This window comes from Arvicanthis niloticus, chromosome 4 (genome assembly GCF_011762505.2).
Source record: "Arvicanthis niloticus isolate mArvNil1 chromosome 4, mArvNil1.pat.X, whole genome shotgun sequence".
Classification (NCBI taxonomy): domain Eukaryota; kingdom Metazoa; phylum Chordata; class Mammalia; order Rodentia; family Muridae; genus Arvicanthis; species Arvicanthis niloticus.
The window spans coordinates 38,850,877-38,876,648 of NC_047661.1; the positions used below are offsets into that span (position 1 = coordinate 38,850,877).

The following is a 25,772-nucleotide window of genomic DNA, read 5'->3' on the forward strand; positions in this document are numbered from 1 at the left end:
TGTGTAAAGGCCCAGGAATTAGTTTGTTTTTCTGTTGCTGTGGCAGAGACTATGATCAAATGCAACCTGGGGATAAAAGGTTTATTTGGAGTATTCATACCCTAAAACCACATCCATCACTGAGGGCAGAAACCTGGAGGCAGGAACTGAAGCTTAGACCATAGGGAAGTGTGTTCACTCATTTGCTCTGTGGGGTGTGCTCAGCGAGCTTTTTTATACCACCCAAGACCACCTTGTCCAGAGTTGGCACTGGCCACAGTAGACTGGACTATACCACATCAATCATCAGTCAAGTAGATGTCCCATGGACGTGCTCTCAGGCCGATTCAATGCAGGCATTTCTTGATTAAAGTTCCCTCTTCCCAAATGATTCTAGTTTATGTCAAGTTGAGAAAAAAGTTAACCAGCACCCCCAAGAGCTACTGAAGTGAAAGAGGGTTAGCTGCAAGACCCATAGGTAGATTAACTCCCTTGTTACTTAAAATACATACGATTAGAAAAATATTACAGAACTTTCAAAAAATAAGGCATCATTTGATCATGAGTTATCAGGTGCCCTTAGTAAAGTTCATATTTTTCAATCTAATTGGTTATCATTTTAAAACATGGGTTTTAACTATTAACTATGGATTCTTAGGAGCAAGATATTGTACATTTGCATATCATAATTAATCCAGACCTTTCACAAAGACAGAAATAGATTTTTTTTATTATTTACAATACTTAGCACTGAATTTAATGAATATGAAAAACTGAGAATTTAAATATAGAGGAGATTATTTTTCATCTTCACAGAAAGGCAATTTTATAGATGCAAAGCAAATGTTCTTGCAGCTTCACAGTGAAATGTTGAAGGTCATCATATCCTTGTAAGCAGGACCATAACACCTGATTTCCAGAGTTACCCCCCATAGTTCCCACACATCATACAGATGCACCGTTATCCCAGCAAGGACCCAGAACAATACACTGGGACCTGTCAAAGTGGGTGGGATCTTCCCTCAGTTTTCTTGCTTTGGAAAGTTGAACTGTCTAACATTTTACTTGGAAAAGAGAACTCATGGGTAAAATCACAAAAGCACAGATCACTGAAGGGGACTGTGGATAGAAAGCCAATGAAAGCACCCCTCTATCAGCCTATCCCAAACTATTCACAATACTATTGTAAAGTAATGTAAATTTGGAGGCTTAGAGTGTCCCCAACTTGACTGTCCCCCAACCCTCATGTGTCTTCTCATTCTTTCCCCAGAATGTCGAGTGGTGAAATCAACTTCTTACACCAAAATAGCATCAGCATCCCGCAGGGGCACAACCAAGAGCCCAGGACCTTCCCGACGAAGCAAGTCCCCAGCCTCCACCAGCTCAGGTAAAGCCACTAAGAAATCTCCCAAGCAACTGCCTGATTTCTGACGCAGACGCAGCCGAGGCTGTGTGGAGCTAGAGCGTGAGGATCTCAAGCAGGCGTCGATTCTGGTTTATAATTTTAGAACGTGTTCAAGCGGATGAACAGATTTGCCCAAGTCTGGCATGTCGGCTGTAAGGGGGGAAAAAATCAAACTTAGAAAAACGCACTCACTGAGATGCAGGAAATACAGAGTCTCTCCAAATGGAAGCGGTTCACCAGCTGCTATGCCTTCCACCTGGCTCATCTCTCTTTGGGTCTAGAAATTTCCATTGGGGAACTGATTCTACTTGGGGCTGGCTTATGGAGGGTTTCCAGTTTGTCTTTGCTGAACTTGTTTCTCAGGCTTGTGACACTGGCCTAGGTTACCTCATATGGCTGTGTGGTAAAAGCAATGAGATGTTGGGACCTGGGAAGTTCTGCCACGGCAATGACCCGGGCTGGGTCAGTATCTGAATGGGCTCAGACGTTGCTGTTGGAAGTGGCTATATCTTGGGACAAAGACCATCTCAGCCCCATTAGTAGCTCCTTTGATCTCTTTAATTTATTAACTTATATATGCATTCATGCTATTTTGTGTATTCATATATGCCATTCTGCAGTTATCATAACTTTTTGTCATAATTTATAATTTTGTTATAATTTATAGTACTATTCACCTATATTTAATTAATTTAATTAATTTTCACGTCCCACTTTCTCTGACCTAAAGACAAACACAAATCAGTTGTGAGGTGTTGGCTTTTGGTCTCAAATATAAAACTGAAGGATGTAAACGTTGAGATGGCAATTATCAGTGGTAAGCACAACAACATGGCTATCACCGGACTTCATGATGAGGAGCTCTGCAAAATAGCTCAGAAGATCTTTGGACCTAAGGGAGGCCTTTTCTGCCTTCACACAGGCCCAGAGGAAGTTACAAAAAGGACCAGGCTTGGCTGCCTCAAAGGCAACATAAATGGGCTGGTTCTCTGAGACTCACACTCCTTTGTGAGGGTCTTTACCTTCCCACTTCTCCACAGTCAATTCTTAGAGGATCAAAGCTTACTTTAATTGTGAAAGAACATACTGTCTTTTTCCCACAGTGTGGCCTTCATCATAGCCAGTCAGACCTGTGGGCTGGCAAGAACAAGACTGGCACTTGAGACAAACTCATAGCTCATTATTGCTGAGTTTAAGCATAGGCAGAGAGCACCTTGCTTGGCACTGTTCATCCAGATAGGATAGACTCTAAAACGAGACTTTTCTGAAGCACAAGACTCGAAGTTCCCAAGCTCATGGGAGTTGCTTGGGAACAGGTAAAGTTTGACATGATGACCCCCATCCTCTCAGGTGCTAAGGGTATGAATCGCTGCTTTCGCAATCTTTCAGGGGAGTTCAATCAAAGAGTAGCTTGTCACAATTCAATCAACAGTGAGGGAGTGATTCTCAGCCTCCTTACCGTCACCTGAGAACACACCAGGCATATAAAGCCTTGAGCACCATTTTAGATCCCCTGACTCAGAAAGTCTAGAATGGGGCCATGCAGACTGAAGTTTCTAGAACAATCCAGATAATTCTGATGAGCGCATAAGTTTAAGTACCACTGGATTCTGGTAACAGAAAGGAAATACGCAGAGAGAACTCATTTGACTCTGAATAACTGAGGAGGAAAGACATGGCTTGCTGGTCTTTCTCTCTTGGCCTCACAGAGGTGGATTCTTGTCTTCATCTTTTTTGTCCTCAAGCTTCCAGAACCATCCTTAGTCCTAGCTACCACACAGACTTCTAAGTGACTCAATGTATGAACAGCCTCTTGACTGTTGTAAAGCCTAATTATAGACATGGAAATGGCAGTGTGATTCTGAACCTGTTGTATTTCAAACTCCCCTGGAAGAATTTAGCTTGTCCACTCTTTGATGACAAGCATAAGGCCTAATTTGAATACCTACTACCCATATAATAAAGCCAAGCGTACCCACATATGTCTGTTATCTCCACATAGGGGACAAATATAAGGAGAATTCCCAAGCCTGGTGGCCAACCAGCATTGTTGAAACAGACTAAGCTTTAGGTTCAGCGAGAGTAGGACACCTAACAGTCTTCTGGTCTCAGCATGTAGGCATGCATGCCTGCACACATGCATGCTCATACACATGTACACCATACACACAGCATGCAGGCATGCATGCCTGCCCACGTGCATACTCATACATGTGTATATCATGCACACACATACACAACATGTAAGCATGCACACCTGCATACATATATGTAGCGGTAATTTGGGCTATTCCACCTTACACCCCCAGTGAGTCCTGCTTCCAGCTACCTGCCCTGGGAATCTGTGGATCTGCGAATGAAAGACACACACACACACACACACACACACACACACACACACACACTAGCTTATTTATAATATGTCATCTAGCTCAGTGGCTGGGCATTTCTAATCCTTTGCCTGCTACCCTAGGCCCAATCTGATAAGTGGCCAGTGGCCACTTACCTGAATTCTCACATGGCTGATTGGGTTGACCTCCTGCAGCTCCTATGTCCATCCATATCTCACTGCTTCATATTGATTTCTGCCCCCCTGTCCCCAACCTGGAGTCCTAGCGCACACAACTCTAAGAGTCCCACCCTGTCTCCCTTTGCCCAGCCATTAGCTGCTGGCATCTTTATTGATCGATCAAAAACCAATTGGCGACAAGGACCTTTACCATTTGAACACACAAATTCCTGGTTGAATGAAACCATTATAACTAATCTCCAACATATATACGCTCATACAGATGTACACCATACACACACACACACATACACACATACACACACACATACACACATACACACATACACACACATACACACACACACATACACACACACACATACAAACACATACACACACACACAAGGAGAGAGAGAGAACAAGAGAGAAACTATAATACGACTGATTTGATTTAAATAAAGATCAAGAGAGTTTAGTTTACCTTCATATTGTTTCATAATATGAAAGGTATGAGGAAGCCAAAGTGACCTAACTTGAAACTACATTGTTGCCGTCTTCCTAAAACGTAGAGATTTTAAAGTGTAGACCTTGCCTTGGAGCTCTTGCAAAAACATTGACACTGGGGCAGGAGATTTGTTTTAGAGCTTTTATTCCATGGAAGATGCATAAACAACTTTTTGTCAAGTTACATTTTCTACTTTGAATCTCTGTCTTCATAGATTGTCATGGCAAACATACTTAGCGCCCCCAGATGTCTTACAACCCTCAAGTCAACAATGAGGAGATGAATCACCCCCACCGTAGAAGCATACATTCTTCATGACAGTCCCCTCTGTGTAGATTCTCCAGTGCCAGCTCAATCAACTATGGGTCAAAAATACTCAGAAAAATTGCAACTGTACAGCATATGTAGCTTATTTTAGGGGCTGTTATTCCATAAGTAATGAGATACAACCACTGTTTGTATTGTGTTGTATTTATGCTTTTACGGTTATTGTAGGTAATCTAGAGATTACTACAGAAGCATCTATGCACCGGTCCTATGCAGACACTATGCTAGTTTGTACATTTGACTTGAACATCTGTAGATTGCAGTATTCACAGAGGAAACAACCAACCCCACAAGACTATGGAGAGACAACTGCATTGCCTGTGCTGTATAGAAACACTCATGGCAGCAACTATTGAATCATGAACAGAGACTGTCTGTGGATGTTAGTGCTGAGAGCTAGAGATGTGAGGGAGAACATTCAAAAGAGAAAAGCCTTAGCCCACGGACTTCTCCTATGACTGAAACACTGTCCCATACAACCCAGGCATAAAATTTACTTATTCGTGACTCCAGAAATCTTGGTCTTTTTATTTATGCTGCTTAAATTTTACATTTCTTTTACAGATATATAAAATATTTTATGCAACATATGCAAATAAGAGCAGATTCAAAGATGAAGAAATGTAGAGAATTTTAATGAGCTCACTAGACTAATTTGGCAAGTTCTATTGATTTCTATCAGATATCTTCAAAGGCAAAGTGCTAGCCATTAATCTTAGCTCCGTCCTTTCTTTCAGTGCAAAGACTCAGCCGTCTGTTCTGTATGAAGGAACATTTCTGCTTTGGGGCTCCAACAGAATTATTGAAGATAAAATTCAGCAAGAGCTTAGTGGTTCATCTCTTGTTTCTCCAAATTTTCAAGTATCTAAAACCTATTCCCACAACGATTCTCTTCTCACCTGCTCCAAATGGGGTTCATAGCTCTGAACCATTATCATGACTTAATGTTTACTTGGGGATAGCATCTTGTACCAACTGCCTTGTATAGCTCCTCATTGTTAATGCCAGGTTAATTAGACACTTCCTGAGCATCTGCCTCAGCCCAGCCTTAGGCCTCAAGAAGACAACAACAATTAAACCACAGTCCTTGCTGAGAAACTCATTTGTATTCTAGTTGGGGGATGGGGGAGCTACTGGTATGCTGTACTAAGTGTCATGATGGCCCAGAGGATGGAGAGAGCAAGCAAGCATCATTAACCCAGTCAGAGTAGCTTCCAGGAGACAAGGATTTATAAATTGGGCCTGGAAGAATCTTGCTAGCATACTTAGAGTATACTTTCTCCAATCTAAATGAAGGCATAAAGCATGAAAGTATAAGGAATAGTTATCAGTCCAATAAGGAACTGAGCTTGGTGGCCTGGAGAGATGGCTTAGCGGTTAAGAGCACTGACTGCTTTTCCAGAGGTCATGAGTTCAATCCCCAGCAGCCACATGGTGGCTCACAACCATCTGTAATGAGGATCTGATGCCCTCTTCTGTTGTGTCTGAAGACAGTGACAGTGTATTCACATACATGAAATAAATAAAAACCTAAAAAAAAAAAAAAAAAAAAATAGGAACTGAGCTTGGTGGCACATGCCTATAATCCCAACACTCAAAAGGCTGGAGGAGCATGAGTTTGCAGTGATCCTGGGTTACACAATGAGAGTCTGTGGAATGGAATTCTGGAAAGGTCATGGAAAACATGACATAGCTGAGTTACATGTCATATTGCACAGGGCCATGAAGGCATGTTCCCTGTGGTAGGGGTTAGGAAGTGGAAGATGACTTTAGAAGGGTTGTCAAAGGCTGATCCAACAGAGCACTATCCTAGACAGAACTACTCTATGTGCGGGGAGGGAGGTCCTGGAGGCTCCTATAATCCTCCTGGAAGGAAATAGCAGGAGAGAACTGGAACCTTGTTGGAAATGGAGGAAAACGTCCAAGGGATGTAAACCAATGAATTTAACCAGATGTGAGGATGAGAGTAACAGAGATTAGATTCTGTTTGTCCAGGGCAGAGGTGGGAGCAGTTTCTCCTTTAGGCAAGAGAAATGTGTGGAGCTGTAGAAATGTCAGGAAACATGAGTGACCATTTTAGTAAGGAGATCTGAGCTGACAGCATAGACCCTGGCAGAAAGCTTTAAAAAAAAAAAAAAAAAAAAAAACAATAGAAATGTATGACTCCTCTGGCCCATCCAGAGATTTGCAAAGATGAAAATAGAACCCTGAAGGATGTCTGCCTTTCTGAGAGGAGATTAGAGGAAGCTAGAAAACTGTGAGTGAGAAGTAACAGCCCCAAAGGCAAGAAGATGGAGGTGGAGAGAGAGACAAAGATACTTTCTTCTGGAAGCCACAACACAAGGATTTCATAGGGCCACCAAGGACGCAACTAGGAGGTTCAAGCAGATGACCCATGACGCTTGTGCTAAGCCCCTCACTATAACCACAGCCTTGAACCAGCTGTTAGAAACTCGAAACTTCTGTCATTTAACATATTTGGTTCATGGTACCGTCTGAGTGGCTGCTGACTGCATGAGTGAACTGGGAAATACCAAGAAACATGTCTTTCTATCCTGGTGGCCAGTCCTCTCCATTGCTCTTAGCATAGGTCTTCTCAGAGTCATCAAAGCTCTGTCTTACCCGTTAAAACTAGGAAAAAGAGCTGTTCCCTTCTCCTATGGTGGTGTCTATCATCTTTGTGTTCTTTGGGGTGTTCCGTTTGCTTGTGTCGGTTTGGCTTTGCTGAGTCTATGTGCTTCCTCACTCTTCTTCAACCAACAATCATCCTGATTAGGATCTAGAGCCTCACCTGGTCAGCCACCCTGGGACCTGCAGATCTGCATGCGTTTGCCTTCACGTTCTCTGCTGGTCCTGGATATTTCAGTGCCAAAGAAAAACAAGCCATGCATGTTCGACAATGATGGGGAAATAGCAAGTGGATTTCATTCCAAAGGGTGACCATGCAGAACTTAATTAAAAAATAATTAAAAATTAATTTAATTTAAAAATGCAAAAATAATAAAGGACAAATCAGAACTTTCCGTCACAGCAAAAGCCTGGACCTTATACATGCCATCCAAAGGGTAAAGGAAACAGTGACCACTGAAGATATCACTTGGACATTTATTTTGACTTATAAAAATTCTATTGTAAAAGCTAGGCATGGGGTCTCATGCTATCATCTTAGCCTTCAACAGGCTGAAAATACAAAGATCACACTCCAGTCCAGCCCGAGATACTTAGCAAGGCCTTGCCTCCAAAAACCAAAGTAATAGCAATAATTTATTTTTTTCATTATTTCATTATAATTCAGGAAATTGTAAGAAATATATTCTCATTCCTAAACATTTTTCTATGGCTTTTTTGTAACTTTTTTTTCCTGTACTCTGGTAAAATGTTGATAAAACTTTCTAATTAACTTTTTGTTTGAAGGTAAGAAATGGTTTACAAATCCAAATACTTTGTATAATCTTTTTTTTTTTCCCACAAAAGACATGAGGGCCAAATGGAGCTCCAAGCACTTTGCCTTTTGTGCCATAACCATCTTTAAATGTGCAGAAAGCCTTGAGAAACCATGGCAGCCATATGCTCCTGTGTAAGCTTAGTTATTCTAGCAAGCGGAGGGGGGGGGGGAGGATTCCAGCTGAGGTGGTAGTAAGTATGAAGTGGGTTTGGTGTGTAGCTTCAGTTAACATCTCTTACATCTTAGAGCCCCCACAGTGGGTCTCCTTTCTTCCTCTCTTTGTATCTATTCTTCCAGACAGCAGAATTTAGGTCTGTGTTTCCAGAAAAGGAAGAGACAGATCAAAAGTCCATGTGCATTCCGATTCTGTTACAGAACTGTCTGCGGTAAGATGGGGAACATCTAAGCACTGATGTTACTTCAAGAGACCTTGTATTTTAAAATTGTCACAGGCCAAGTCTGCCCAACCCTCTGTGTCCTGCTTCTCCCAGAGAGACACAGATACCCTTAGCCGTTTCCTGAAGACATTTCTCTGCCATTTTTTTCCCCGCTTAGGAGAGCCCCTACTTCAGCAAAAGTGGTTTTGTTCCCTCCCCAATTCTCATTTTAATTCCTAGTGATATGCAGACTCTAGCATGTAATGGTTCTAGCTGATTTCTGCGTCTCCTGGGTCTTCTTATATGACCCAGGGTCCCTTGATTTGAATGTGTATCCCATCTCCCTGCATCCATTTCATGACTGCAAAAGTTGATAGGCTTCTACCGCCTCCCAGACTTTCCAACATTCTTATTTGTGCATTTATTTCAGCCTTTAACAGTTTCATGTACGCATGTGATGAACTTCAGTCGTTTTCATGCATTCCTCTCTGCCATCCCCTCCCTCTCTGTTAAAACCCTTACTCTCCCTTACCGTCCCACCTACTTTCCTATCTTTCTATGTGTGTGTGACCCATTACATTAATTAGAGGTGTTTACATGAGTGTAGGTAGGAAGCTGTTTACTAGAGCATGGAAAATGTATCCATGGCTATGTGACTGAAGAAAGTGACACCCCTTTCTCTAGCTGTCAGTAGACCCTCAGGAAGGTTTGGGACCTCTTGCATGATAAAATGTTGATGGGTATAATCTTGTGCAGGTTTTGTCTGGATAACAGCAGTCTCAATGAGTTCATGGGTACAATGGCCATGTCATGTCCAAAAGATATCCTTCTTGGCTCTCCTTCCCATTCTCCATGTATGTTTTCTTCCAGATGTTCCTGAGGCTTGGCATTTTAGCCAGTTATGAGTCTCTACACTAAATGCTCTGAGCCAACCTAAGACGTTTCTGAGTAAGACTGATAGTATTGCCAATCTATGGATATAAACGTGTCTACTTAGAACACAGTTTGATCACGTGTCCATGTAGCAAAATTATAGTAATGGGTTCCCAGTATGGCCTACAGTTTCTTGGCCATCAGCTCTTGACCAGGTTAATGGTACCAGGCATGAGTTCCTTCCTGAAGTAAGGCCTCTAATCCCATTAAAATAGTAGTTGGTTATCAACCATACATTCATGCCACAGTAGGCACATCTGTCCAGAACTGACCTTACTGTAGCTCAAAATGTTCACATCTGGGTGATAACATTGCTCCCCCAGCAGCCTTCAGAGCACCATCCAGCACCATGAAACCAGTGTCATAGTGACTTTCCTATTGCTGCAAAAAGACACTATGGCCAGTGCAACTTCTAGAGAAAGCATGTAATTGGGCACTTGCTTATAGTTTTAGAGGGTTAGTCCATGATCACCAGGGCAAGAAGTATGGTGGTAGACGGGCAGGCTGGCCCTGCAGAGTAGTTGAAAGCATGTTATTAGAAAAATAGGGCCTGGAGTAGGCTTCTGAAACCTCAAAGCCCAAACCCAGTGACAAATGTCTCCTAACAAAGCCATACCTCCTAAGCCTTCCTTAATACTTCACCAACCCGGAAGCAAAAGTTCAACTACGTGAGCCTCTGGGAGACACTCACATTCAAACCACCACAGCCTGCTACCAGGAAGGAAGCTTCCAGATCACCTCCAGCTTGACTCATCTGCATTCAGTGCTCATGGTATGTGGCATCAGCAACAGGGTTTACCGTCAAGTTCTGGTGGACAACCAGGTCAATGGCAATATGCTGAATTCTTTTGGGCATCAGTGACACTTCCTGGGGAAGACTCTCTGTCAGCACTAGTATTTTTGTAGCTTCTGAAAGGAGCATTATCTCCTTCTGTGACCCTTTATCTAGCTTTTTTAAAATTATATTTTAATTAACTTATAAAATAGGTCTCCGTGTAATTTTTTTTCACAGTTTCTTGGCAATTTTTATCCCTCCCTGCAAGCTCTCTCAGATCCTTTCTCACTTTAAACTTTCTCCTCCTAGGATCCACACCCCACCCTCCTTCAATGTTCTACTCCCTTCTTTCTTCCTTTAAACATGGTATCTGGTCATGAAAGGGATGTAGTGAAATGTTTACTCAGTGAAAATGAGAAGCACTTTATCTCTCAGTTAGTCTTGCTTTGAGATCTGTCTAATATCATTCCAGCTTCACAGGTGAAAATATTTATATTGTAGCTGACATCTGAGAGCCCTAGGAATCTTCCAACTGAAAAGAGAAGAAATCCTGTAAATGTGTGTATTTGTGTGTGTGTGTGTGTGTGAGAGAGAGAGAGAGAGAGAGAGAGAGAGAGAGAGAGAGAGAGAAGAGAGTTTTTCATCAGTGCACACAGAATCTAAGGTCATTTAGAAGCAAATATAGGATCGTTCATATTCAATAATAAGCTTCCTGCGGGAAAGAGATTTTAGTATGTCCCATGTGTGATGATTGGTTGATATGAAACCCTGAATTTGTGGTTCCAATCAATAAGAAAATGTAGAATTTTCTGTTTAAAATGTTGAAGGAAAAGGTGGATTGACTTCAGATCCACAGACTTGGTGGCAAATGCCTGTGTCTGCTGAGCTGTCTTGCTGACCCTGCTTTGAAATTAATGTAAGGGACCGTCTCATGCCCAGCATTGTTCCCCTGGAATTCATTCTTGACCATGTGAGAGCTCTTGAGAGCGTTCTAAAATGCAGTCTGGACCCTTGGCTCCCCTCAAAATCATTCAATAGCTTCTCATTGCCCTTTGAATACAAACCAAACCCTTTACTATGGATTTCAGCATGCTGCATGGTCTGAGGTTCCCGCCGAGTCCTTCACCTGCATCCATAATGCGATGTCTTCTCCTGATCCAGCTCAGCTTCTCTTGGTCCCTCACCATGCCTATCTCTGACTCAAGGGGTCCTATGAACTTGGTACACATTTCCCTGTTGTGTCTTCCTCATCTTATTCGGTTAACCCGTTTTCCACTGCCTTCTCCATGGACTACAGACCAACCTTGACCCCATTAGTTAGGAATTCCAATAACTCCTCTCAGAGTACTTCAGTGTAATCATTGGTTCTCTGATTTCCCTGTAGTCTGAAAGTCTGCTGCAGTGAGGGAAGGGGAGAGCAGGAGTGTGCATGTAGGTTGTGGATTGTGTAGTTTAGATCTCGGACTTTACTCCTCAAATTGCTCATTGTCTATGACTCAATTCCCCTCATCTGTAAAATGGGTGGAAATAATACTACCTAACGAGGCAATACTTTTTAAAGGTCCAAATGCATTGACTGGTGCACAGAATGTAATACACACTTGCTGAGCAGAAGCTTCTGTGTTTGCTCAGAGAGTGCCCTGACCCAAGCCTGAGCTCCATCCCCAGTTAGCTGTAGAGTCAAAGTTGGCACCTTGATGTTAATTTAACAAAAGGTGCCCTCCAGCCAACCACTAGGTGCAGCAACTCTTCCCTTGGTAGGCATGGATTCTGCATCTACCACAGTGCTGAAATCTTCTGTTTCCTAGTCTAGCCCTTTCCTTAGAGACCATTGGCTGGGAAGTCCAGTCCAGTAAGCCATGAACATGAGACCCATCAAATAAAGACAGCCCAGTAGCATGCAAACAAATTAAAACAGTCACAACTTGCTGTTGTGTCATGCAAAAACATCAGTAAACAACCCCCCCCAAAGGTTTTAAAGAAATAGTTATCAATATATTTCAAAAGAAAAACTACCAAGTAGTATAGTATGTGGCATTTTAAAGATCTTTGGAGTAGAGACAAAGGGTGCTGAGGAGCTTCCCCTCCTCTGACTCCTTAAGTTTTTATGAGAACTCGGTGTATGAAAAATAAAATCAACAAACACACAGACTTTCGTGTGTCCCTATCACCTGAAACTTGCCAGGCTTTTGGAAGAGTTATTGTCATCTTGATTCTTGTGTGAGTCACTGAGTTGCCTGCCCCCAGAGGCGCTTCATTATGATTCAGTGCAAAGGACTGAGCCGGCTGGGGCTTCCGGAGTGAGGAGTGAGTGTGTGTCTGGTGGGGGTTGCGGTGGCAACGCGTTGGCATGAGGCTTAATTGACACCTTTGATGTAGCCTAAGACAGAACCCGCACCTCCCACTGCCGCTGGGAAGACGTCAGCCTTACGCAGGAAAAGGCATCTGCTGATGAATCCTGCATCTCATTCAGCTCGCTCCCAGAGCAGCCTGAGCCGTCCCTAGCTAATCCAACTGCTTCCCGGGTGCTGGGCTTGGTGCTGAGAAGAGGCTCTGGCTATTGGCTATTGTCAGGTCAAACACTAAGACTGTGTCCATGTTAGAACTCATAGAAGGTAAGTGGAATGCACTGCCGTCTCTCCCCCAGGGTATGTTCCAGAATGTATGCGTCTCTTGTCTGATTCTTCTCTCCCTGTGCATCTGCAAGGTTGCCAAGTTAGAGTGGCAGGCAGCCTTTGATATCTTTATACAGTTCTGTCTTCAGGGGGTATGTGTTCTCAGAGGTGGCGCTAGCTAGAGGAAAGGATAGCCTGGTTCCGTGGTTTCTTCTCAGCTTGCTGACAGTGTTTTCCACAACTTGAGTGTTGGGTAGAATTCCAGAGTTTGGGACCTGTTGGCAGCTTTTTTAATCAGTTCAATAACAACAAAGACAAGCTGTGTGGGGTTTCTCAGCATCTGCCGGCAATTATTTTGTCCTGTTTGAGGCAGACACATCAGAATCAGGCTGGGGGGATAGACAGGACATAAATGAATGTAGAACTGTCTAAAAGTGAGTTATTAAATTATAAAAACACAATGGTCCATTTTTTTCAAGTCTCTGGGAATGCCACCTGTGAGCGATTTCAACATTTTCTCCCACTGGGTAACTAAACTAAAGACACACACACACACACACACACACACACACACACACACACACATCTCAAAGCCTTGAACATACTCGTGAAAACCTCTCTTGAATAAAATAAAGCCATCAAAAGAAACTTGTGCAAAGTAAATTTTTAAAAATTATATAACCTGCTGTTGTATTAAACACAAGATAAACAGAACAGTGAGTGTGTGAAGATGGCTATTCCCTAAGGATTTTCGTCGTGAGTCACATAATGGGTCTAAATTTTAGCTGATGTTCCTTCTCGGACTGTCTATTTCCTTGAGAAGATGAATTGCTATGAAAATTCCTTAATGTGCTATTTTTCTCTGTGTGTGATTCCTTTTGTTTCTAGTTAATGGAACCCCTGGTAGTCAGCTCTCCACTCCACGCTCGGGCAAGTCACCAAGTCCATCACCCACCAGCCCAGGAAGCCTGCGGAAGCAGAGGGTAAGGACATGAGCAAGCCATCTATTTAAAATCTGTCTAGGTTTTGTTGCAAAGTGGCATGGGTGTCAGCAAAAAGTGCTGCTTTTCTAGGGGAATGACCAAGCCAGGGTACGGGCAACCTGCTGTGGGTCACTCTCCACTGCTATGGTTCAGTTAGAACCCAGGTCTTTCAATTTCCATAAATTCGCCCAGTCTTAATTCTGCATAGAATATGTAACTGCTGCTTCAGTTTTAAATACCCTCTTGTTTGTTCATAATACACGTACTTTATTATGTATGCAAGTGTCCTTAGACATAATTGGTTTTATTAGATACAGCTATGAAGAGTCTCTTAAGGGAAAGGAAAAGTCAATGGCGGTAGCATCCTGGTGGAAATTGCTTGATGGTAAGCAGGGTGGTCTAGAGCAGCTGGAGAGCCCATGCGGCAGGCCCTGGGAATGGAGGATACCAGCTTTGTCAATGGACCCACACTGAGCACACTCCCTTAAATTTATTTTAAGCCTCTTGTATAAGGGCAGAGAAATCCACTGAGCTTGGAGACAGATGTGTAAAAGTTACTGGGAATAGTGTCAGCTTCTCCAAAGCTAAGCAAGGGGGTGACTGTTAGATCTTCATCTGGAATGAAAGAACTTCTTAAATCCCCTCACTTCCTATACTGTTCATCCACTCCAGTTATACCAAAGCCAGAAGGGGAGAATTGGAGATGGAAAAAGGGAAAGACATGCTGGGAAGTGTAGCTGCCCCTTCAGGGTCCTGATTTCAGAGAAGAGAGGATTATGTTTATTCAAGTGACTTATATGATGGTGCCCACTGAATAACTTAATAAACAGGGGCTTCTCAGAGGCTACTGCATTTCAGTATCAGAACGTCTAAGTTTAATTTTTTTACGAAGCATTTAAATGACCCTTTTAAAAATTGATGAATTTAAGTTCATCAAATATGAAGTCCTTCCTGGCCAAGCTTCCTCTTTCAAAATGGATCTTCAGGCTGCTAAAACCATCAATCATTTTTAAATGGGGGCCAAAAAGAAATCAGTCAGTCTGCCATCACTTTGAACCTCTTGGCCCAAATACTTTTCTCTGCCAATTTGTCTACCAAGAGTTAAGCTTCTTTAGTCTGTTAAAGCCTGTGATTTTGTATCTGCTTTTCTATTCAATGGTGGTATCATTTTTATTAGAGAAGTCTGTCATCGGTCTTCAGTGATTTTAGGAATCATTAATAAGCTACAGAATTGGCCACATTTGTCTTAAAAGATTATCCTTAGGTGAGGGAAGAGCTGATGTGGCCATCCTGTACTCAGAAATACTAGCCAGCAGGGCTCCCCTCTGTAGAACAGCCAGAGACCTGGCACAGAGAATGTCTCCAGAACATCCTTTCTCTTGAAGTGGACATGTGCTTCAGAACTAGCACAGGAACAAAAATATCTTTTGATCCACTGAACTCAGTCTCAGATTTAATTGTAATATCTCAGGTATAGTTTTGAGACTAAATTTAGAATGACTGAGAATACGTCAGGTTCTCTCCCTAGGAGTTTCTGGTGGGGATTCCTCCATCTTTGGAGGGAGTATTCGGTTTTTCTCAGTTGTTCTTTATAAGCAGAACAAAGCTAGAATTTGCATCCTTTTCTTTTCTGCTTCCATGGGATTTTTCCGTTCAACTGAGGCAGGAAAAATTTCATCCAGCTTTGTAGTCATTGACTTACACAATTAACACTTTGTAGCCCTTCGGAAATGATTAACAGGTATTGACAGGTTTTTCATCTTGTCATTTAAGCCACCAGCATAGCACTGTCATTGAGGGAGCCAATTTTTTTCTCATTTACTTTTAGAGGGACAAAGAGTTTAATTCCATCTGAAAACACTTATTAAACACATGTTGTAAGCAGGATACTGAATGCATTCAAAGACGGTTTAGTTTCTAGGCTTTTGAGTTTGGCTACGTGTACTCAAACATGGTTCTGTTCTCAAGCCTTTGAATTTATGAGCACTCTCCATCTATGTACCATGGGGGCATTTCCAGCTGCTCTACTGAGAGAAGCTTTCATCCTTTTGGGTGGACAACTGCATCAAATAACCCCTCCCTGTTAAAACAAGACCAGAATATCCCTAAAAATTGTTCTTGTTTCAAATTTGGTTAATATTCTTTTCGAACGGTTGGCTGTACTTCTATGCAGGATGGCATGTGCTAAAAGAAGACACTTCAAAGAATAAATTAATTCCTTTTATTGCAAATTAGAAAACAGTAGCCACTGCTATTTTTTCTTTCTGTGTTGCCTGGTAACATACACAGAAAATGAATTGGCAAACACACACACACACTCCCTTTAAAATACAGGAGGAGAAGATAATTTTTAAAAGGAGTATTAAGGTATAGAGCTGATTTCTTTACAAGCAAAAAAAAGTCTGTATTTTACTTATGTTAACTATGATTTAATAAGCTGTTTTTCTTCCTTTAAGATCAAGTTTCTAAATTACTTCCTTTGACATTTTAGAATAGTCATATGAGAGACAAGTCTGCATGTCAGATTCATTTCTTCATTAAATACACTGGAGACAGTGAACCAAGTAGGTAGCTTCCCTATTTATACAAAGGACAATTACTTAAGTGGCTTCTAGAAGCATCTTCTTGGCCCCAGAAGTCAACTTTTTAGGCCCTCTTCCGACCAATAAACTTTTTTGGGGGGAAGGGGGTCCCTTTTCTTAAAACATCAAGAGAAAAAAATGTGTTGTATTGAGTAGGTTGAATGAAGCTCCCATTGCACTCCCACGACACTGACTTTTGTAGATTAACTGAGTCCTCATATGACGTAGGAGTGGGCGGCACAAAACTGAAAATAAGCTAACTGTAGACACTGGAGATATAGTAGCAGACAGGGTGGCAGGAAGAAGGGAAGAAATGGGTAAAGGGTTGGGAACTAGACGGAGATTTGGGATAGGACGTGGGCGTGCGTAACTGAGAATTCTTCCAGTCACCCAAGCATAAAACTGTGAAAGGGCGGTGTGTGCTGGGTTTCCACTGTGTGCAGCTGCACGCTGGAGTTACTGACCCGAATACCTTAATGCCAGCTGCTGCATCTGACAAATTATTTTGTGAGATAAGCACATTCTTCTCCCCAGAATGGGAACAAAATGTCTATGGAAGAATTTCCTAGGCACGGAATAGCAGAGGTGGTCTTGGCAGGCAACGGGCCATAACTCAACTGGACACGAAGGAAGGCAAGAGCCCGTGGTAGCTCAAGAAGCACTTTCTTGCTGATAAAATGAAACCATCGCTTTGCCAGTGTTATCTTTTCTCTAACGCAAAGTTGGTGACTTGAGTAGTTGTAATAATGTTAGGACCCATCCCTTTCCAAATTGCTCCGCAGAGAGGAGCAGGGAATCCAAGAAAGGAAAGTAAACGAATCTGTCCTGCCCTTCATCTTACAGGACCTGTACCGCCCCCTCTCGTCGGATGATTTGGACTCTGTAGGAGACTCAGTGTAAAAGACACAATGGAGCGATGTGTATGGTTTGTGATGGGATCAAGGTTTCCCATTTCCTAAGCAAGCATCTAACAGCAAAATACACAAAAGAGTTTTGCATAAGTAATTAAGTTATACAAAAGCAAGTGTGCAGACATCTTCTACTTGTGGTATTCTTTGAAAAAAAATTTTTAAGTGTCTCCTCTATTTGGTGTAATTGAGGAGAGTTTGAATACAATATTTGCTAGTCACTGAGGATTTTATGACTAAGGTCTGGTTCCAGACAAATTTCATATATGACTCCAATATTAGATACAAGAACCACCCTAATGATCCAGGATTACAGAGTCACCATTTTTATAAATGAATCTTCTTTTTAATCAGTAAGTAGATATATAAATACAATTTTTTTGTGCTTAGTATAAGAAAAATTTAATAAAGTAACAGACACAGTTTTTCTAAAAGGTAAAAATCTTTTACCTTTTTAGTTTAAAATTAGTGTATATATTATCAGAGACCTGATTAGTTATTTCATTGCAAAACATTACAAAAAACTCTCCAGGATTTTTTTTTTTTTTTTGAGTGAATATGTCTGAAAGAGAGTCAAGGAACTCCTGAAGGCGACATCTCACAAAGACTAATGTTAAGCAGTAAGAACATTCTCTGTTGTTTTGGGGTTGTTTTTGTTTTGGGGCTTGGGGGGGTTTTTAGTTTTTTAAAAATTTTTGTCTTTTTGGGGTTTTTTCCGTAGTGGTGGTGGTTGTTGTTATTGTTGTCACTTGGATTTCCTTTTTCCAGATTATGTTTTATAAAAATAGTTTCGATAACATGGAGACGTGAATAACTTGGCATCATGATTAACTATATAGTCTCCCTACAACAGCAACACTATATGAGCATTTTCCCCCAATCGTGTAAAGTTTTTGACCAAAAAAAAAAAAAGAAAAGAAAAGAAAAAAATGGGACTTGTACTGCTTTTCAAAAAATAAATTCAGTTTGAGAATTGGAATTCTTCTAAACAGAGCTTGTACACTGGGCCTCCAGCTAGCCAAAGCTCCATTCTGATCATCCTGCATCTTGTTTGGGAAATCTTCATATGCAAAACTCCTTTTGTGTCAAACCAAGTGTGTCTATGATTATAACCCGCTGTTAAAACATTAACCTACTAATTCTCTCCTCTAGTCCTCTATTTTCAAAAGTGTGAGTCAGCTTTGCTTAAATGTAAAACAGTTATTTTTAAATCTAGATGTTAGCAATCAGTTTGTGCAGTGTGTTGTATCTAGACCATACCCGTGACCGTTTCTTTTTGCTAGCTCAAACACTAACAATTTAAGACTTACAAAGCATGGATTTTATATTCTCCAGGCTTGACATATCTCAGTAGGGTGACAGATTTAAAATGTATGGTGCCATTTGGAGCCTTTTACTTGAGATTTCTTTCAAATTTCTCTTGAAAACATTTTGAAAATGCCTGATTCAAGATGGAGAGGAGTCGCCTTGTCATATGGTTTCAAATGTTATTGATTTATTTCTCTCAGTAGACTGTTCAACTAGCAAATTTTCCCATCTGGTTTATAGTTACCTATGCTAGCATCTCACTTGACAAGTGGATAAAATATCCCAACCGAAAAAGAAAAATAAGACGTCCAGGCATCCTACCAGCATTTGAAAAGTTAGCCGAGTGATAATTATTGCCTCATTACCCTGCCCGTTAAAGAGGAGAGGGCACTTCTTTGGTGTGTTATTTGAGAACTGCAGACTGATCCCTCCATCTTGAAAGGACAGAAAATGATCATACCTGTTCCAGACTTCGGATTTTAAAACTGTTTCCAATAGACATGAACAGAGACTCCTGCTGAGATCAAAGGGCTGCCTTGTCTTTAGCTGAAACAGTAAACATCTGTGAGGATGCCCTGCTGTCTGTTGCAGTGTTATGTCTTTGTAAAAATGCATTACTTAATATAGTTCAGCCCATAAAAGATTAATATGTATTTGACTAACCTGTCAAAAATGCAACGAAAGCAGTGGGTCAGATGGTCCAGAACAAAACATAAATTCTAGTAATTTCAACTCCCCTGTGCAGTCAATCTTATGGAAACCCAATAAATGCTATCGGCTCTGGTTAAGTAGCAGATATTGCCAGTGGCTATAAAGATCATGGCTTTGTTTAGATATAACATAAAGAGAGTAGACTTGGACTAATTGCCAGTAGGTATTGTGGCCAACTTTCCATTCAAGTAGATCCAAAGAGATGCTATTCTATGGCATTTCTCTTTGAACATATGACTTTTATTAAAGGATTGTTCGAGGGCCATATATCTGATTTACTTTTGAAGCTAAAGTCCCTCTGAGATTGAAATAACACACTCTGAGATCTCTTTCTATGCAGAGAAAAATTCTGTTTTCCAAAAGCAGAATTTTTAAATATCCAAGCAGCACACTGGGTCATTGGTAAAGACCCAATGGGTGATTAACAGGCATTTAAGACATGGCTGCTTTTAGAATCCTTCTAACATCTTTAGTCACTGAACTTTTAAAATGACCTTCTGAGAAGGAGGGAACTCCAGACAACAAAAGCCACACACTTTTCTCTTGCTGATATACCCCTAAATGTAGACTAGGCTGTGTCCACCTTTTCAGGCTTTTGCGTTTGTGGTTATATAGTTTTAGACATGCTAGAAAGAAAGATGTTCCAACGAGTACCCTGCTTTCAGCATTTTATAAGCTAAAGACCTAGTGATATGAAAAACGTGGTGTTCTGCGTGAACTCAGAAGCCATGTGGAAACATCATTGTCTTGACTCGTGTCGTTTTAGCAGAAGGTCTGTACTCTTATAGGTTTGTAAGCTAGAAGTCTGAGCTCCACCCATCTGCACACATGCCTGCAATACACATATGAGGTCACCTTAACATTTCAAACCCCAGAGCTGCTCTGGCACCTGCCTGTGCTCCCTGTGCTAAGCAGCAGGGGTGCTAACCCTCCTCTTTGCAGCCATACTGGACTGTACTTTTGTTTCCATTTAAAATCACTGAATTCCAAAAGCCTCACTAAAAAAAAAAAAAAGTAATTGTGAATGAAAATGTGTAAGAATAATCCTAAAAGATAAATCCATATATTTTACCTGTTGAACAACTAATTTTGTTTTCTTTTTTAATGGTGGCCATATATCTATATAGGTGTGTGTTTATGTGCATTTGCAGGACTCAGTGTATATGTGGATGCACCTACATAAATATCTGTGTATGTATATAGAACATGGAGAATAAAGGATAATATTTGTGATATGGTCTTATAAGTTACTGGCTCCTGTAGAATTAAATATAAAGTTTTATGTGATAAAGTTGTGATATACGTATTAGTTGGCACTTATTTAAGCTCAAAATCAGTTTGCTGAACATCAGTTTGATGACGAAGCAGTATCAAATATTCACACGTACTGATTTATCCAAGACTAATTGGAATCCAGACAAACAAAAGAATTGAAGCCCAAGCAATCCAATCTTACATTGATGGATAAATGTAAATACTCATTGATGTTTTTATTGTAAATTCTTGATGCTCAGTCAATAATCTGATCGAATGCAATGACATTTTCTTGTTGTGTGTGTATTGATGACTCCAGTGATTATCAGTCAACATTCACTGAACAAACTGATTTCTAGACCTGAAGGTAGTTGGGTGTTATGCCGAAATAAAAGTAGAAAACGTCAAAGTGAATTTAATTGGAAGTTTTGCTATGAAGCCAGACAACATGTAAGGCCATGCTGTGTGTTCTCTTTATGCTTATAAACTGTTAAAAATGTTTTTGAAGACAACTTGCTGTGTGTGTATGTGTGTCTACATGAGTATGTACACACTTGAAAATGCGTATTGACGGAAGTTTACTGTCTGTGTACATGTGTGCATCTGTGCCTATTTACATTGGCCTTGCCAGCGCCTTTAATTGTGCATGTTAATGACAGCCATGTTTGGTGGAACAAACCCACAGAGAAACAGTGTGGAAATCAGAGATACATGAAATTCATTATAATGATTGCCTGATACAGCATATTAAACTGTCAGCTGCAAAACATTTGTAATTTTGTGCCTGTAACATGTGTAGGGAAAATTAGAAAATCTGAGGCTCTCGCTATAATTTTAAGGGTGCATGACATATGGTGTCTTTAAAAAATGTATCTTATTGTATTAAAGGTGATGGATAAACTCTGAGGTGGCATAAGTGAAGCATGGAACACTAGGTGTTTGTATTATATATGGCCACACAACATTTTTGAAGCCAGGGTAGTAAATATTCGAAGGTTAATAGGCAAAAAATATGGAAGTTAATTTTACTGTGATGTGGTTTTTGAGGTGTTTTTACACACTGCCAGACAAGGAACCTAGTTCCTGTTTTCCCCCCTGTGACTCTTTGAAACACTATGAATGTATGAAGTTGCATTTTCTTTATAAAGGTTGCAAACCATTTGCAGTTGGAGTTGCTTGGATGTGTAGTCTGTCCTTTGGGGGGAAAATGAATTTGGTATTAAAATGGTTTAAGCAGCGATATATTGGGAAATACATCATTCGATGCGATCTGCAGAAACCTGCAGAGATGAGAACTAATGGAATGTATTACTGAACTACCCAGTGCAAAAGCTTCCATGCCTTTCTGCTGTCGTTTCCTTGGAAAACGCTGTACCTTGTGTTTCACATGCGACCATGTTACTCTTTCCTGAACTTAACCTTTGTGACGCTTAGCAACTTAGCCAAACCATGTAATAAACAGGAAGAACTGCCTATGTTGTTCAGTGAGTTTCTTTGGTTAGATGCCAGAACTGAAGTAACCATGGGACAAGGGTTGCCTTGATCGCCTTGGACACAGCCCTCTTGTGCTGAATGTATCAGCAGGTGATACTAGACAGGCTACAGAAAAGCAGACATTGAGTATGAAATACTGACAGGAGAACCACAGTAAGATTATCTGATGGGAAGCTCTGTTTCAGATGGTATCATTGGGTTGGCAATATACCTTCCTCTTAGGATTGCCTTAAGGGTGAATTCGCCAGACAAATTAGCAACTTGCCGGGAAAAAATTAAAATGCATAAAATAAATTATACTAACTGTCTCCTGGGATTAATGGCCTTTTTCCTAAGCTCATAGAATTCTCAGAGAGATGTATATGGATATATGTGGATACGTACACAGGGTACTTTTTTTTTTTTTTAGTACTGGATAAATATATTCAATAAATTACAATTAAATAATAATAATGCCTTTTGTACCTCAACTTTATCTTAGAAAAAAGTAGTCTATTCCATTCATAGTACTGTTTAGAGAATAGAAAACTCTGCCATTCAAGTTAGAAGAAATACTTTACATTAAATTTATAGAAGATCATCATTACAGTTTTAAATCTAAGATTTTTACTAGATTTCTGTTGACCTTAATATTAATTGGCTGTAATTTTCTCTTTTGTTGCCATGATAAATTCAATCAGTAACCCTAGCTATAACGGTACACCTAGAGGGAATTCCCCAAATTTATAATTCCAAACTGCATCCATATTTTCTTCGTATAACAGAGATTACATTTAAATGAAGCAGGTGCCCTGGGGGAACTGCAAGCTCTCCTCCTTAAAGACTAAAAACTCAACTTAAGAAGTCACTTTTTAACAGAATGACTCTAACCCACAGGGCACAAAGATGAGTCCCTTAACCCCTTCCAAGCTATGAGTGTGAGGAGTAGCTCCCCAGACAGAGGATTTAGCCATACAGTGTAATGGGCTCTGCACACGTGGCTCACTGGGCAGCTGTAGATAGCTTTGCCTAAGCATTCTGGCTTTGAAGCAGAGACACAAGAGATGACTTGGTGTATCCGAGATTGAATTGTAAGCACATTCTTCCACTGTTGAAATCTTAGCTCCCACGGTTTTTCTAGCAAATAAATTATCTAAGACCTTCATTTTCAATAAACCCATTTCCTGAGAAATAGTTTCCCAGCCTCTTAAACAACTTGACTGAATCTTTATGAATATTTAAATATGTATTCTTAGTCATTAATTGTGTATTTCATAGTTTATTTAAGCTGAATCTCCACTATCAAGAATATAGACAGAGCCTGCCTTATTTCCAACAGTGGGCCTCTGTTAGTCTTTGCCGATTGGTGCCCCAGCCTTCTGTCTTAAACCACTTAGGTAGTAAATAAATGCATGGCTTTTCTATATCTCATGAACTCATAAAACATATAGTCTCCAAAGTCCCACACAAACAGTAATGTTTTTAACGTTGCTATATTGGGTTGTCTTCAAATTCTCTGTAGAGCTAACATCAAGATTCTCCAGACAGTGGTTAGTCTGTGAAGCATTTATTTCATATATTTCCTTTACAAAGATAATTTAGAAATCAAACAAGAGTGAGCACACTTGGTTTCTTGGTTCTATTTAACCCCTTTCACATCAAAGAATCATAACTGCCCATCAAGGCAGATTGTGGAGATAGTACCATTGCCCAGCCACGGCTTGGTTATGTGACAGATTTGTCTACACTGTTTGAGTCAATTGTATTGATTGGATATTTTCCAAATCTCGATGCAGTGTGGACTCCAGCTGAGTGACAACATTCATACAAATGGCATCAGTAACTCATAACATTTAAAAATGGACTGTTTCTTTTACTGCATGGTCGTCAGCTACATCTTGGTAAAATGTGGTTGGAGCTGTTAGCTCAGCTTTCTCACTTACTTCAAAAAGTATGCACCGTCTGTCCCCATCTGTTACGTGATCCCAGGCTAAATCACTGTGCATGTGCTGTGTTCCTACTTTGCAGGGTAGTGCTTTAAGGAAGGTGTTCTGTAAAAGCCTCCAGGTGTCAGCAACCTGCCCAAATGGTTCCCATTACATCTGCTGGGAGGTGACGACATCTCAAATGTCACGGGCACCTCTCCGAGCGGCTAATTGTGTTAAATTCTAAAATAACCACGTGTTTGGCTCTTCTAAGCCCAGATGCCTTCAAGTTAGTGAACTAACTGAAATCTCCATAAAATCTCACCAGCATGGACCTTCTACAGTGTTTTGCCTGCTTACAATGAAAGTAGGCAGAGAAACTTCATTTAGAAGCAGTCAGTCTCATGAATGCCTGTCAGTCGGTATGAAGGACTGGCTGATCTCATTAGGTCAGTTCTAAAGTGCTTGTTACTGTTTTCAAGCCAGACATGCAAATCAAAATCAAAATCTTCCAGGGGAGACTAAGTGTGTAAGTATACCTAGGCAGGTTATAACAACTACCACAGAGAACCATGCTGATTACTATAGTACAACCTACCCACCCCACCCCCCACTAGCTTCCGAGTAAATGAGACTCAGACTATGCTTATTTTATTTGGCTTTGACGATGACTGAGGCGTAACCCCTAACCTGCTCTTCTAACTGCTGGCCTGGCTACCTCCCCACCAGTGTACCCCAAATACTTGCTGTTTCTCATGGTCCATCTCCTCTCATGGTGACTTCCTCTTCTCCTCTCCTTCTTTCTCCTTCTCCTCCTGTCTTCTCTCCTCCCTCTTTTTTTGTCTCTCTGTCCCTCTGTCTCTCTCTATCTCTAAGTCTGTCTGTCTCTCTCTGCCTGACTCTGTCTCTGTCTCTGTCTCTCTCTCCCCCTCTCTCTCGATCTCTCTTTTTCTCTCTCTCTTTTCCACACCCCCACCAGGTAACTCAAAACCCATCTACCTCTAATCCCTCCAGTAATTGGTTGTAGCCAATTTATTTAACCACTAGTATATAAAAGTGAGAATTCACTTGTAGGCCTTCCGTAAAGAATTTAGCATTACAATACATAGCATCAGGCCACAACTCAGCAGATTACTAGAGTAGGAGAAGGAAAAGAAAAGTAGAGGTAATAGGTGGGACTATAAAACCAGAATCCAAAAAGTAACAGTGTAGGAAAAACAAATACCATTGAGGATGGTATTTAACACAAAGTGTCAGTGTTTGGCCGATAAAAATCAACCCATCAAACAGAAAAATGGGTTAACCTCTTAGGCTGGTAAAATGTTAAAACTTGGCATCACAAAGAAGCCACTGTGATCTTGAAGTGAATCAGTTCTTTATTGGGGACAAAGCAGGTTCAGTGCTGATCAGAATGCACTCAGCCAGTTGTTTTAGTTTTGAGTACCAGGCTTAGAGAGAGAATTGGCAGCCCTGCCTTATCTCCAGGAGGGGAGAACCCCAGATCTTCATCATTCGATGAACAGGAGAATGTGGAGATATACGAATTTAGAAAGCAGACCCAGGAGTCCCATTTGTCTCCACAAACCTGATTGTGGAAATGGATTCCACTGGTTACCTACAGAGATGGGCAGTAAGAACAGTGAATAGAAAATGTTCAGAAACAAGGAAAAACCCCTTACCAGTTTGCCTTGTTAACAATTAAGCTGCTGCCTAAGGAAGTGATGTGCTTGGTACCGGCTGCATTTGGACATGGGT

General features: G+C 40.9%; 1 protein-coding gene across 8 annotated transcripts in view; it reads left to right on the forward strand.

Moving 5' to 3' along the window:
* Positions 1 to 25,772, forward strand: part of Dclk1 (doublecortin like kinase 1) — a 286,458-nt gene that overhangs the window by 200,691 nt on the left and 59,995 nt on the right. For 5 of the 8 annotated variants that reach the window (XM_034501434.2, XM_034501432.2, XM_034501435.2 and 2 more), the window contains exons 5-6: positions 1,250 to 1,366; positions 13,762 to 13,856. In XM_034501434.2, coding sequence (XP_034357325.1) covers positions 1,250 to 1,366; positions 13,762 to 13,856 — 212 coding nt within the window. Of the gene's footprint in view, positions 1 to 1,249; positions 1,367 to 12,514; positions 12,874 to 13,761; positions 13,857 to 17,281; positions 17,482 to 25,772 lie in introns of those variants that run through there. The other 3 variants (XM_034501437.2, XM_076932406.1, XM_076932405.1) reach the window with 3 other exon arrangements.